The 16426-nt window shown below is 41.1% G+C and overlaps 1 protein-coding gene across 1 annotated transcript; it reads left to right on the top strand.

The window, feature by feature from the left end:
• The first annotated feature begins 3727 nt into the window (after positions 1-3727).
• Positions 3728-14712, top strand: LOC112643676 (immunoglobulin alpha Fc receptor). Its single transcript, XM_025421832.1, is given in 5 exon segments — positions 3728-3755; positions 12117-12254; positions 12257-12367; positions 12370-12402; positions 14549-14712. Coding segments are annotated over 5 exon segments (474 nt in total).
• The last annotated feature ends 1714 nt before the right edge of the window (positions 14713-16426 follow it).

Genomic DNA, 16426 nt, shown 5'->3' with positions numbered 1-16426 from the left:
TAACTGATTGATATACTTGGCAGCTCCCACATTAGGGGCATAAATATTCAGCATTGTTAGGTCCTCTTGTTGGATAGATCCTTTAAGTATGATATAGTGTCCCTCTTCATCTCTTACTACAGTCTTCAAGATAAACTTTAGTTTATCTGATATAAGGATGGCTACCCCTGCTTTCTTTTGAGGACCATTTGAATGATACATGGTTCTCCAACCTCTGTGATCTGCACAGCTCGGGGCCACCCGGCGGCAGGAGCGTCCAGGCTGTCCTGGGCCCTCCCGGCCTCTGCCTGTCCCGGGGGAAGCGCCGGATCTTGGGCTGTGTCCCCCCGGCGCCCCAGGTTCCGGGGCCTGCGCCACTGGATCGCGCTCCCGGGGCGTTGTGAGCTTGGAGCCGCCTCGGAGCTGCTCCTGGCCCAGCCTGGCGCGCGCTGTAGCCCTTTAGGGAGCTCGGCCTGCCGCGGTGTGTGGTGTGCTCTCCCCCAAGGGCCCCGTCCTCTGTTAGTGCCCTTGGGAGCCTGAGAGCATCCTCGCCCTCCTGGGATCCTGTTCGAACTCCCTGCAAGCGCCTTTCCATCTGGGAAGATTGGTGAAGCTCCTGCTTCTCTGGGCCGGGGCTTTCATGTCCTGGGGGCACTCGCCTTGTGGCCTTAGCCTGGCTTCTCACGGGGGCCCCTCCCCCTTGGATGCTTTTTTATTTCTTTTTTTTTTTTTCCGGCTTCCTACCTTGATAGAAGCACGAACTCTTCTCACTGTAGCATTCTGGCTGTTCTCTCTTTAAATCTCAGGCCAAATTCGTAGGTTTTCAGCATGATTTGAAAGTTATCTAGGTAATTTGGTGGGGACAGGTGACTTGGGGACCCTACTCTTCCACCATCTTGCCCCCTTCCTCCAGCATCTGACTCTTGATCTCAACTCGGGTCTTGATCCTGAGATTGTGATTTCAGGTTCTCTGTTGGGCTCCATGTCAGTCATGGAACCTATTTAGAAAAGAAAGGGAAAAACTTAATAGAATAAAAGGAGGCATACATGCCTGTTGGGGTCGCCAGTGAGGTGCACACACATCTCGATCACACTCCATTGTGAAAGACTGCGAATCCAGGACTCCCACCTCTGCATACGGTGCATTCACACGACTCCTTGATGTTGGCCATGATGGGAGTGTTTACACCAAAGAAATGGGCAAATGTCATGAATGACAGCTGTTTAAAAATAATGAATTCTTAGAGCCAGTGTAGAAGCTCATACCAGGCTGTCACTTCAAACACCCCAGAGCTCACTCAAACTGATGGTATTTCTGGAAAATGATACATGTGCTGTTGGATGAGTAGAGAAGATCTCTATGCGTCCAGAAAAAATTTAAGGAATGGTATTCCATCACTGTTTCCAGGTAGACCGTATTTTCACCTCATCCATTCAAATATTCAGAAACAGATTCTGTGTTCCACTCAGAACACAAATATACTTCCAAGATTATGGTTAATAAAAATAAAGGAGAGAAGCGCCTGGGTGGCTCAGCAGTAGGGCGTCTACCTTTGACTCAGGTCGTGATCCTGGGGTCCTGGGATGGAGTGCTGCATCAGGCTCCCTGTGGGGAGTCTGCTTCTCCCTCTGCCTATGTCTCTGCCTCTCTCTCTCTCTCTGTCTCTCATGAATAAACAAATCAAATATTTAGAAAAATAAAAATAAGGGAGAATGTGTATATACATAAAAGTGGACCAGTCCGTGAAGGGGTATGTAGGTATGGGTTCGCACCTGGGACAAGAATGCAGTCTCATGTCATAGGAATGAGAAAGGTGAGAATCAGTCAGAGAAAATCAATATTGATAGGGAGGTAAATTACCAGCTTCATTGCACAAAAGCCCTCTCCAGGCAAGAAATATTCTCTCCACACATTTCCTACATGCAAGCCACATTTACTCCTCTGGACCTTCTCAACACACTGTTTCCTCAGGGTAAGCTCCAGATTTTCTTGCATAATTTCCCTCACTCAGTCATGAGGACCTGTCTTGCTGAATGGCTGGCTTCTCTCTCTTATATTTATGTCCTGGCTGCACCAGCAAGTCTTCTCTGACTTGCTGAGCTTGAAATAGCTGCATCCTGAGAACCCTCAAGATCTAAGCAGACATGACAACCCAATGAGATTCTCCACTGCGTAATCGTGACTTTTGGAAGCTAGAGTTTGTGGAGAAAGAAGTTGTGGAGGTCAGGGTAATATGAATTCACCCTGGGATCCCTGCATGTCCATCCTCCTGCATTTATTAAGAAGATGTGATCCTGTGAGACCATCACAAAACTGATAATTTCTCCTTAATCATCTCTCTTGGACTCTAACTTCTTTTGCGATGGTCTGAGGGTATCAGCTATTCCTGAGAGTCAAAAATAGAGCCTGTTGGTGAGGAGATATAGGAATGCTTAAATAATCCCATCCCTCATGTCCAGGAAGTCTCTGAAACTAACTAAAGCCATCTCAATCCCTTGAGGTGAGCATCTCTGGTGTCTCACCTTCCATCTAATTGAGAGGCCAATATAAACATCTGAGGCTTCATTTTGTCCCGAGAATGAGGAACATGGAGGAGTGAAATGCAGGTCTGTCTTTCATTTCTGCATACCAGCCAGCTCCTTCTGCTCCCTGACTTATGATTATATATTTCCTCAGCACTTTCTAGTCTTCAGTCTAGCAATCTATTATTTAAGGGATAACATGATGGAGTCTCTGTAACCCACCATGCAATCTATCATGGAGTAAGGATTACCACAGCTAACATAAATTCCAATTACTCATTCAGTTTGTCATCTGGATAGGGTGGATAAAGAAGATGTGATATATTATACACACACGCACACACACACACACACACACACACACACACACAATGGAATATTACTCCACCATCAGAAAGAATGAATTCTTATCATTTACATCAATTTGGATAGAAGTGGAGGGTATTATGCTAAGCAAAATTAGTCAATCAGAGAAGGACACTTATGTGTTTTCACTCAAATGGAGAATATGAGAAACAGCACAGAGGATCATAGGGGAAGGGAGGGAAACTGAATGGGAAGGTATTAGAAATGGAGAAAAAAACATGAAAAACTCTTAACTTTAGGAAACAAACTGAGCATTGCTAGAGCAGAGGGTTTTGAGGATTGGGCAGCTGGGTGATGGCCATTAAGGAGCGCACGGGATGTGATGAGCACTGTGTGTTCTAAGCAACTGATAAATTATTGAACTCCACATCTGAAAGTAATGATGTAGTATATGTTATCTCATTAAATTTAAATAAAAAATAGATAGGGTGATTGATAAGAAATGAAAAAAAATGTGTTGTTCTATACAGTCCTGGAGGAGAAGCTTTGCTAAAGAGGGCCATTACCCCAGGTACCCTATGTACTGTAGACTATGTGGAGGGGTCCCCTGAAATCATCCTCCATTCCCTTCTGCCTGGAGGAGATGCCTCAGGGAGGATGAGCCAGCTCCTGTCCTTACCTGTCACCACCAGGGCCAGGAGGTCACCCTGCTATGACCAGCTGTTCCTGCTCTGATATGCACACTCAAATTGCCCTGCATCATGTGGGTTCATGGATTCAACGGAGTAAGCCCTTGTTGCTAGAATCCTGTGAGATCTTCACAGACAAGGATCCAGAGACCCTCTCTTTATACAGAGAGTAGACATCAGCCTGCAGAGACGCCTGACACCAGATGGTCACAGGCCTCTCCTCACTGACCATGGGGGCTCGGTCAGCCCAGATGGAGGGTTTGGGGAGGGTCTCTGGAAAGGAAACAGATAGGGAGTTGCAAGGGTGCCCTTCTCCCCTCATTTTTCCACCTGTCACACCAAGGCCCCTCTCACACTAGTCACAATCAGCCCTGACATTCTCTGCACCCCCAGCTGTCCAGGGGTTGTTGGGCAGAAGCAGGTAGTCTGGGGAGGACTCATCTGCCTATCCTCCATCCTTCAGCTCCAACACAGCCCTGGATGTGTCCTAATTACAAAACATGTACCAACTACAATGTAAAGGGTTGAGGACAGTCATTTAGATGTTTGTAGGGTTCCCATATTTCATGGGAAGGGGGAAAATACTACTTCTAGCCTGACCAAGTAAACTTAGGTATGTATATGATGTCTAGACAGCCACTTAAAGACACCCAAACCCCAACAGGGACATGAAATTGGAATACCAAAAATATTTCTTGAAGCCAAGAAAAGGCAGAAAATGGAAATAGAAGAACAAGCAAAAGAGAGGATGAGCAAAAATAAAATAATGAATCTGATTACAATCTCTTCACTAATTACATTATATATATATATAAATGATATAAACACAACACTTAAAAGACAAAGATTGTAAGATGAGTTTAAGAAAAACAAGTGTAAACAAGAATCTGCTATTTGCATTCTATAAGAAATTCACTTCATTTTTTTTAAATAATAAATTTATTTTTTATTGGTGTTCAATTTGCCAACATACAGAATAACACCCAGTGCTCATCCCTTCAAGTGCCCACCTCAGTGCCCATCACCCATTCACCCCCACTGCCCACCCTCCTCCCCTTCCACCACCCCTAGTTCATTTCCCAGAGTTAGGAGTCTTTATGTTCTGTCTCCCTCTCTGACATTTCCTACCCATTTCTTCTCCCTTCTCTTCTATTCCCTTTCACTATTATTTATATTCCCCAAATGAATGAGAACATATAATGTTTGTCCTTCTCCAATTGACTTATTTTACTCAGCATAAGAAATTCACTTCAAACATAATCATGTAAATAGGTTAAAAGTAAAAGAATGAACAACGTGACTGAGCTTTGAAAACACTGTGCTAAGAAATCCAGACACAAAATGACTGGAAAATATCAGAGAGAGTGACAGAACATGAGAGACTCCTAACTCTGGGAAATGAACAAGCGGTAGTGGAAGGGGAGGCGGGCAGGGGGATGGGGTGACTTGGTGACAGGCACTGATGGGGGTACTTGGGATGAGCACTGGGTGTTATACTATATGTTGGCAAATCGAATTTAAATTTAAAAACTTACAAAAAAAAAAAAAAAAAGAAATCCAGACACAAAGGTCAATATTGTGTGATTCCACTTATAGGAATCAAATATACAAATTCAAGAGACAAGCCTTGGAATAGAGATTGACAGGGGCTGGTGACAAAGGCACATGGGAGTGACTATGTAATGGGTAGGGAATCTCTGTTGGGGTAATAAGAATATTCTGGAAATAGAAAGTGGTGATGTTTGTCTAATATGGTACATGTACTTCATGCCACTGAATTACATACCTTAGTAATGTTTAACATGGTAAATTGTGTGTAATATATATTCAACCACATTGAAAAAGTAGAAGGAAGAAAAGTTGTGCTATAGAAACTATTTTAAAAAATTTAAGTGGTTGAAAGAGCTTCCAATTGCTGCCATCACAAATGACCACAAACTTGGTGTCTTCAAACAACATAAATTTATTCTCTTATAATTCTGGAGGTCAGAAGTGCAAAACCGGTCTCATGAGGGAGACATTCACCTAGTTCATCTGTATCCAGAACCAGAAGCCTGATGCAATGGACTTGTAAATATTGCCCACGTATCCAGTAATTCTGGAAAACCCTGGTAATACATCTTTATATTATATTTTTAATTTTCTATGCACACAATGGTGTAATCACACAGCAATGCAAGTATTATTCTTATCCATTTCAATGCTTATCACTTTGTCTTGCTTCATTGGATTGGTTGGCATCTCCAATTAAATGCATAGAATGCTGTGCTGAATAGATGGTCATAGGAAAGATACTTGGATCCTTCCCCATCACAGAGAGTAGGACTTCAAGTTCTTCCCTTGAAAGATGATGTCTAGGTGCTGATTGCCAACAATACCTTCATCAATTGAAGGAAACCCCCTTCATTTCTGACAAGTTTTTCTTTTCATTAGGAATTGATGTGTTTTATCAAAAGGTTTATATCTGTTGAGATTAATTTTTCTTAATGTTTAAATTTTAATTAAGGGAGGGGGGCAAGATGGCAGAAGAGTAGGGGTCCTCAACTCACCTGACCCACACACTTCCCTAGATAACTTTCAAAACAACCTGAACACCTATGAATTTGACCTGAGACTTAAAGAGAGAAGATCTGGAATGTTACAGTGGAAAAGATTTCACTTCCAATAAGGTAGAAAAGCGAAAAATAAAATAAAAAAGAATAAAGTAAGGGAGAGAAACCACAAGTAGCCAGGCTAAAGCAGTGAACGGCTCTGGGACAGGAACCAGAGCCCTAGAGAAGCAGGAACTTTAAAAATCCACACAGTTTTCCCTAACAGAAAAATGATTAGCAAGGAAGTTGGGCAGAATTGCAGGAGGGGCAGTGAAGCCTCAAGATTCCCAGAGTCACTAGAAGAGGAGAAGCAACCAGGGTAAAGCTCACCCCAAACCGTGGTCAGATTATCAGTAAAGGGCTGGAGTGCCACAGCCCTCCAGGACATTTGGGAGAAACCAATAGGTTAGGTGGCCAGGCTCTGGACAGAGGTGGCTTATCCTATTCCCTTCAAGAGAGGCTGTCCCCAGGAGCACAGGTCCAGCAGCACAGGGTCCCAGATCCAGGGTGCCCAAGCAGACAAAGCCAGCCATCCTCCATTCCCCCCTGGGACAGGCAAAAGTGGGGAGGACACAAGAAAGCGAGAACTTTTCTGCAACTGGGCACCCCGCAAACTATGGAGATCAATGCACCAACACCTGCCCCCTGGAGCATCTAGGCCAGTGTGGACTGGGAGACTACAGTTAGTTACTCACAGGGAGCTGACTCCAGACCTGGAAATTTAGCCAACACCATTGTTGTTTTTCCTCTTTGTTTCACCTTGTGCCTGGGAGAGGTGGGGCCTCTAGAGAACAAAGGCCTCACAGGATAAACAACTCACTTTGAGCCCAGCACCTGGCAAGGGGCAGGGCATTTACCCCCCAGGCACAACAACTGATTCTCAGAAGACCCCTCCCCCATACCAGCTGGAAGGACAAAGGAAGAGCAGGTTTATTGACCAAGCAGCGTTGGGAACCTCCAGGACTGAGGGAAAATAGGATGTAGAACTACAGGGTCCCTTTTTCTCATTTTTTTCTCATTTTTTCTTTTTTTTTCTTTTTCCATTATGATTCATTTTTATATCAAACTAAAAATCTCCAATATTTTTTCTCTTTTCTCACCTTAACTACAATGTTTTACCAATCCTTCATTTTTAAGTTTTTCCTTTTTGGGTTTTTTTTTTGTGTGTGTTTGTGTATTTTTTTATTGGAGTTCAATTTGCCAACATATAGCATAACACCCAGTGCTCATCTCGTCAACTGCCCCCCTCAGTGCCCAGCACCCAGCCACCCCATCCCCCCACCCATCACCCCCTCCACTACCCCTTGTTCATTTCCCAGAATTAGGAGTCTCTCATGTTCTGTCACCCTCTCATATATTACCCACTCATTTTCTCTCCTTTCCCCTTTAATCCCTTTCACTATTTTTTATATTCCCCATATGAATGAAACCATATAATTTTTGTCCTCTGATTGACTTATTTCACTCAGCATAATACCCTACCAGTTCCATCCACATCGAAGCAAATGGTGGGTATTTGTTATTTCTAATGGCTGAGTAATAGTCCATTATATTATATTATATTATATTATATTATATTATATATATATACCATAAATTCTTTATCCATTCATCTTTTGATGGACACTGAGGCTCCTTCCACAGTTTGGTTATTGTGGACATTGCTGCTATAAACATTGGGGTGAAGTTGTCTTGGTCTTTCACTGCATCTGTATCTTTGGGGTAAATCCCCAGCAGTGCAATTGCTGGGTTGTAGGGTTGCTCTATTTTTAACTCTTTGAGGAACCTCCACACAGTTTTCCAGAGAGGCTGTACTAGTTCACATTCTCTCCAGCAGTGCAAGAGGGTTCCCCTTTCTCCACATCCTCTCCAACATTTGTTGTTTCCTGTCTTGTTAATTTTCACCATTCTCACTGGTGTGAGGTGGTATCTCATTGTGGTTTGGTTTGTATTTCCTGTTGGCCTTTTTGACTTTCATATTTCTACACTTACATGTTTTATTTTTTATTTTTTGGTGTGTAACTCCATCCTTTATTTTGATGGGAATTAAAAGATGAATGCACAAAAATTCATTATGAATATATTTTAATGGGCACACAATATATAAAAATGTAATCTGTGACATTAATAACATAAAGTTAGGGGGTTGACCTGTAAAAGTAGAGTTTTTATATGTGATTGAAATTAAGTTACTTCCAATTTATATTACTATGTTATAATATCAGGATGCTATATGTATTCCCCACCATAGCCACATAGAAAATATCTCTAGAATATATACAAAAGGAAAAAGAAGATAATGAAAATATATAACAACAACAAAAATCAACTAAATACAAATGAGGATAGTAATGGAAGAAATGAGGAACCAAAAAAGCTATAAAACATACAGAAAACAACAAAATCCTAAAGCAAATACTTCCCTGTCAGTAATTACTTTAAATATAAATGGATTAAACACCCAAATCAAATACATAGATAGTCAGAGTGGATTAAAAAACAGTATCCAACTTTATGCTGTCTACAAGAGACTTATTTTATTTTTTTAATAATAAATTTTTTTCCATTTTTTTAATAATAAATTTATTTTTTATTGGTGTTCAATTTGCCAACATACAGAATAACACTCAGTGCTCATCCCTTCAAGTGCCCGCCTCAGTGCCCATCACCCATTCACCCCCACTCCCCACCCTCCTCCCCTTCCACCACCCCTAGTTCGTTTCCCAGAGTTAGGAGTCTTCATGTTCTGTCTCCCTTTCTGATATTTCCTACCCATTTCTTCTCCCTTCCCTTCTATATGTTCTCATTCATTTGGGGAATATAAATAATATAAATAATACTTAAATGTTTTAGATGTATTTTTCACTTCTGGATTCCCTTCAACATAGTCAATTTAATTTTGGTAGATATGCAAGACATGGGTATTTGTTTTTTGTTGTTTCTGCCTCGTTTTGAAATACAATGGTGGAAGTTAGCTTCTTCTAAAACACTACCAACATACACCCAGAACAAAGGGGAACACCTTGCTGGATCATTCTGTGTGATTATATTCTCCCTTTCTTCCCATTCTTACCCCCACCCCCGTTATCTTCTTTATGTTTTTGTGGTCAATGTTAGGGCTTTATATAAGTATTACTGATTTATATAAATTTGGGGTTGAGCATCTTCTAACATACAGAGCAAAATAAACTTAGAACCAAGAGGATCACCCTCTACAAGCCCTCAGGTAGACTACATTCTCTCTCTACTACCACTTACTCACCACCACCATTCCCCCTTTTTTGTGTTTTCTTTTTTTATTGCAGTTCTATTAGTGAACATATAGTATAACACCCAGTGCTCATCCTATCAAGTGCCCATCTCAGTGCCTGTCACCCAGTTACCTCATCCCCCCACCCACTTCCCCTTCCACAACCCTTTGTTCATTTCCCAGATTTAGGAGGCTCTCATGGTTTGTCTCCCTCTGTAATTTTTCCCACTCATTTTCCCTCCTTTCCCTTATAATCCTTTTCATTATTTCTTATCTTTATGTTATTTCTATTTCTTTTTCTTTTTTCATCTTCTTTGTTTTTGGCTTTGGCTTTTAATTTTTACTTCTTTGTTTTAAAATTGTTTTTTCACTTTAGTGAACCTTTATTTTATTTTATTCTGTTCTTCTTTTTCTTTTATTTTCTGGTCTCTGACCTCTTCAGAATCATCTAGGGTATATTTGGCTTCGGTCATGGTTGAGATTTTTGACTCATCCCTCTCATACATACACTCTGCACTGGACAAAAAGACTAGAGGAAGAAATAACCACAGAAAAAAAAAGAAATGGAAAAAGTACTCTCTGCCACAGAGCTACAGAATTTGGATTTCAGTACAATGTCAGATTTTCAATTCAGAAGTACAATTATAAAACTACTGGTGTCGGGATCCCTGGGTGGCACAGTGGTTTTGCGCCTGCCTTTGGCCCAGGGAGCGATCCTGGTAGACCCGGGTTCGAATCCCACGTTGGGCTCCCGGTGCATGGAGCCTGCTTCTCCCTCTGCCTATGTCTCTGCCTCTCTCTCTCTGTGACTATCATAAATAAATTAAAAAAAAAAACGCTGGTGTCAATGAAAGTCCTAGAGGAGAACACAGGCAACACTCTTTTTGAACTTGGACACAGCAACTTCTTGCAAGATACATCTACGAAGGCAAGGGACACAAAAGCAGAAATGAACTCTTGGGACTTCATCAAGATAAAAAGCTTCTGCACAGCAAAAGAAACAGTCAACAAAACTAAAAGACAACCTACAGAATGGGAGAAGATATTTGCAAATGACCTACCAGATAAAGGGCTAGTTTCTAAGATCTATAAAGAATTTATTAAACTCAACAGCAAAGAAACAAACAATCCAATCATGAAATGGGCAAAAGACATGAACAGAAGTTTCACAAAGGAAGACATAGACATGGCCAACAAGCACATGAGAAAATGCTCTGCATCACTGGCCATCAGGGAAATATAAATCAAACCCACAATGAGATACCACCTCACACCAGTGAGAATGGGGAAAATTAACAAGGCAGGAAACAACAAATTTTGGAGAGGATGTGGAGAAAGGGGAACCTTCCTGCACTGTTGGTGGGAATGTGAACTGGTACAGCCACTCTGGAAAACTGTGTGGAGGTTCATCAAAGAGTTAAAAATATATCTGCCCTATGACCCAGCAAATGCACTGCTAGAGTTTTACCCCAAAGACACAGATGCAGTGAAACACCAGAACACCTGCACCCCAATGTTTATAGCAGCAATGTCCACAATAGCCAAACTGTGGAAGGAGCCTCAGTGTGCATCAAAAGATGACTGGATAAAGAAGATGTGGTATACGTATACAATGGAATATTACTCAGCCATTAGAAACGACAAATACCCACCATTTTCTTCAATGTGGTTGGAACTGGAGGATATTATGCTGAGTGAAGTAAGTCAATTGGAGAAGGACAAACACTATATGGTCTCATTCATTTTGGCAATATGAAAGGGAACAAAGGGGAAAGGAGAGAAAATGAGTGAAAATATCAGTGAGGATGATAGAACATGAGAGACTCTTAACTCTGGGAAACGAACAAAGGTTAGTGGAAAGGTAGGTGGGCAAGGAGTTGGGGTGACTGGGTGTCAGGCACTGAGGGGGGCATTTGATGGGATGATCACTGGGTGATATGCTATATGTTGGTAAATTGAACTCCAATAAATAAATAAATAAATAAATAAATTTTTTAAAAGAAGACATACACATGGCCAACAAGCACATGAGAAAATGCTCCACATCACTTGCCATCAGGGAAATACAAATCAAACCCACAATGAGATACTGTCTCATACCAGTGATAATGGCAAAAATCAACAAGACAGGAAACAACAAATTTTGGGGAGGATGTGGAAAGGGGAACCCTCTTGCACTGTTGGTGGGAACGCAAGCTGATGCAGCCACTCTGGAAAACTGTGTGGAGGTTCCTCAAAGAGTTAAAAATAAAGCTACCTATGACCTGGCAATTGAACTGCTGGGAATTTACCCCAAAGATACAGATGCAGTGAATCACTGGAACACCTGCACCCCAATATTTATAGCAGCAATGCCCACAATACCCAAACTGTGGAAGGAGCCTTGGTGTCCATGAAAAGATAAATGAAAATGTGGTCTATATATACAATGGAAGATTATTCTACCATTAGAAATGATGAATACCCACCATTTGCTTCAACATGGATGGAACTGGAGGGTATTATTTTGAGTGAAATAAGCCAATCAGAGAAGGACAAACATCATATGGTTTCACTCATATGGGAAATATAAAAAATAGTGAAAGGGATTATAGGGGAAAGAGAGAAAATGAGTGGGAAAAATCAGAGAGGGTGACAGAACATGAGAGACTCCCCAGTGCTATACTATATGTTGGCAAATCGAACTTCAATTTAAAAAATAAAAAGAAAAGGGTGGGGGTGAGGATAACAGGGAAAGGAAGAAAAACCTTGCTAATAGCTTACTCTCTTCTCTTTTAGGTTTCTACGACAAACCCTTCCTCTCTGCTGCCCAGAGCGCCTTGGTGAAGCTAGGGGAGAAGATCTCATTACAGTGAAATTCAGCACACATCCCACTTGATATATTTTCACTGACCAGGGAAGGAGGAGCCACCCTTTCATAACCCAAAATGGGGAACATCAAGGCACCTTTATTCTAGGTCCTGTGAACCAAAGCTTCTCAGGGAACTACAGGTGCTATGATTGGCACAGTGGCAGCCCTTATGTGTGGTCAGCCCTAGTGATGCCCTGCAGCTTGTGGTCACAGGTAGGTGCACCCCAACCCAGCCCTGTGTCCTTCTCCTCAGGGCCTTCACATCCAGCAGGAATGCAAAGAGATGCACTGAGAAAGAACAGTGGGGCAGTAGAGACTGCAAAGAAAGACTTTCATCCACACCCCATTCAACTTCCACATCCTCTCCTAGAGTTCTCCAGACAGTGCCTTTTAAAAATATTTGGTCCACCTGCACCCCGATGTTTATAGCAGCAATGTTCACAATAGCCAAACTGTGGAAGGAGCCTTGGTGTCCATCGAAAGATGAATGGATAAAGAAGATGTGGTTTATGTATACAATGGAATATTACCTAGCCATTAGAAATGACAAATACCCACCATTTGCTTCGATGTGGATGGAACTGGAGGGTATTATGCTGAGTGAAATAAGTCAATAGGAGAAGGACAAATATTATATGGTCTCATTCATTTGGGGAATATAAAAAATAGTGAAAGGGAATAAAGGGGAAAGGAGAAAAAATGAGTGGGAAATATCAGAAAGGGAGACAACATAAAGACTCCTAACTCTGGGAAACGAACTAGGGGTGGTGGAAGGGGAGGTGGGTGGGGGGTGTGGGTGACTGGGTGATGGGCACTGACGTGGGCACTTGACGGGATGAGCACTGGGTGTTATTCTGTATGTTGGCAAATTGAACACCAATAAAAAATAAATTTATTTAAAATAATAATAATAATAATAAATAAATAAATAAAAATATTTGGTCCAGGGAACATGTGTGCTCAGGGGTTGAGTGTCTGCCTTTGGCTCGGGTCGTGATCCCAGGGTCCTGGGATCGGTCTCACATCAGGTTCCTCATGGGGATCCTGCTTCTCCCTCTGCCTATGTCTCTGCCTCTCTCTGTGTCTCTCATGAATAAATAAATAAAATCTTTAAAAAATATATTTGGTTTGTTAAGAATAGAGTGACCAATGTTCAGAATCACATCAAGGAGCATTGTTGAGACAATAGATCCCAGACCCCACCTCAAACTAACCCACTTCTCATCTTCACATGCTTAGTTGTATCTGGAAACCCTTAAACTAATCTTCAGTACTAGGCTCCACTCTGAGTGATCGGCTGGTAACTTACAGCTTGTGAGAAGAATTTTAAAAACTCTAACACAAGCCACATTATCATAGTGTTTGCATCTCTCTGCTCAGCAGAAGACAGGTTACAGCAAAGGGAAGCGACTGCTAATCACTGAACAGGGAAACCACATTAATCTCTCATGCCCACCTTGTCTGGGTCACTCAACAAACTGAGCACAAATACTAGTCATGGCAGTGTAAGATCATACAGGCTAGAGTGCTCTTTTAATTTAACAATGCATGGATAATTAGGCATTGATGGAGAAGGAGTGAATTTATTAGTCTTTTTCTTTAGAGCAGATAGTCACCGTATTTTGTTTTAGAAATCATCTAATCCAGTATCAGGATACTACCACCCTGTATTATCTTCTTAAACTCAAAATATTTTGCACTTTGCAATTAGGAACTAATTTGAAATTCCAAATCCATTTGAAATTAATTTCTGTATTTTAACAAGAGAGAGTTACTATGATTTCTGAGCATTGTCATCTCACAGTATTTTATTACATCCTTGAAAGGACATAGGCCCAGAAAGTCCATATAACAAATAAAGAAATGTGTTTAAAGATTCAGAGAACAGCAATGTCTAGTAAACAGTCATACAATAGTGGAGATACATTTTACCTAAAAGTATCTGAAAATTTTCTCCAAGCTGCTTCCCAGATATGAATAGTGCTATCCTTTTTCACGTATGAAAGAGGAACACAAGTCATATGTGAGATGAAGAAAATGTAGAGGAGAAAATTTAGGGTTCTGAATATGTGGAGGTGTTGTAAGGATATGACTAGACTTTCAGGGAAATCACCACATAAAGAGGGAATGAAAAGCAAATACAACATTCACATGATCACCTCCTTTGCAGTTCACAAGACTCCCCCTTGGACCCAGGCTCAAAGATTAAGTATGGTGCTCATGAATGCATAAGCTTGTTGAGGAGGGGTTCTGACTGTAATCACAAATAGGGAAATGAGTTCCCCTTTCAGGGCTCTGGGGTTGGGATGAAATGGAACATGACCAGTGATTGCTCATCTCCTTTGAATTATGTCTGTAGATCTAGTGAACCAAGATTACACGATGGGGAATTTGATCTGAATGAGTGTAGCTGGGCTGGCTCTCCTGGCCATACTGGTTGAAAATTGGCATAGTCATCACGCTCCAAACAAGGAAAACTGGCCAGATTTTCCTGAACTGAGCCAGAGTAAACAGGAATGTTAGACAGAATGGACTTTTGGACAAACTCCTAACACCCACAAGGTAGATACCTGTCAGTGAAGCAGAAGTGAGTCAGCACTGTGGAGTCCTGCAGAGCTACTGGGAGAACAAAAGAGAATGAGGCACTAAGAATTTTGGATCCACTTTCAAACCAATCCAATGGTATTTTCTTATACATATCTGGTATCGTTGTACACCACCTTTCTAGATGTTGGTGAGAAAATTCTTGGTATAGTCTTGGCTTAACTCATTTCCTGTGATAAAAAGCATGAAAAAGAATTCTCAGTTCTCATTGCTATTTTTCTCCCAGCCTCTGTAAGAAGATCTGGCTCAAAACTTCATTCTGTCTTGAATTTAGCAGCAAAACCAGATCCCCTCATATCCTTCTAGGTAAAACCTTAACACTTAGAATTCCACTCATTATTAATACTACTAATTAATTATTAACACTGTCCACTCATCATACCATATATTCCATGACATATGTGCTTCTGGTGTCCCATCACCTAGTCATGTTTTCCCCATTGTTAAGAAACTAACATTTTTTCTTTTTATTTATTTGTTTAAAATAAATTAATTAACATAGTGTGTTATTAGTTTCAATGGTAGAGTTTAGTGATTTATCAGTTGCATGTAACACCCAGTGCTCATCACATCAAGTGCCCTCCTTAATGCCCATCACTCAGTTACCCTATTTCCCTATCCTCATCCCCTCCAGCAACCCTCAGTTTGTCTCCTATAGTTAAGAGTCTCTGTGGTTTATCTCTCTCTCTGATTTCATCTTATTTTATTTTTCCCTAGCTCCTTCCGTTCCTTTTCATAGCTCCTTCTGCTATGTTCATCTGTTTTGTTTCTTAATTTCCACTATGAGTGAAATCATGATGCTTGTCTTTCCCTGATTGACTTATTTCACTTAGCATAATACCCTCTAATTCCATCCACATCATTGCAAATGGCAAGGGGATGGATTGAGTGGGTGCCTGGGCAGTGAGGGGAGTACTTGATGGGAGCACTGGGTGTTAGACTATGTGTTGGCAAATCAAACTCCAATAAATAAATATATATATATATCATATATATATGATATATATGATTTCATTCTTTTCAATGGCTGAGCAATATTCCATTGTATATATGTAACATTTCAAAATGTCTCATGTCTCTAATGCAAAGTCAATAGACTAGTGAAAATAGCTCCAATAAGCATCTCCTCTGTGAATTTTCAATAGACTGGTTAGTCTATTGATCCATCCCTTTGTAGTATTTATCATGAGGTCTACAAGGCATAAAATATTATAAATATTTAGTGAGATTATGAATGAATAAGTTGATGAGAAAATGTTAGTGATTGGGCCAGACAAAACTATGAGTAAGTGCCACAGTTTCAGAGGATGGCTAATCAGAGACTTTACAGCAGAGCCAGGATGCAATGGGGCTGGATCCTGACAGAGGGATAAGATTAGCCTCACACGCTTGGTTTTTTCCACATAAGAGCCTTGTTTGGAAAGCATACTATAACCTTGGGAATAAAAGCATCCTCCCATCCTAGGAAAAGACTATATTATCCTGTAGCCATGATGACAAGGAGCCACCAGAACCAATTTTTCACCCATTGTCAAGGAGCACTCACCTCAGTGAAAATGCCTTGGCAATTCAACCAATCAGCTCCTTGCATTTAAATATCAGCCAATCAGAAACAAGTTTACTCCCGTAAACA

This window comes from Canis lupus, chromosome 1 (genome assembly GCF_003254725.2).
Source record: "Canis lupus dingo isolate Sandy chromosome 1, ASM325472v2, whole genome shotgun sequence".
Lineage (NCBI taxonomy): Eukaryota > Metazoa > Chordata > Mammalia > Carnivora > Canidae > Canis > Canis lupus.
Note: the sequence above shows the minus strand (reverse complement) of the source record. Positions and strands in the feature narration are given on the sequence as shown.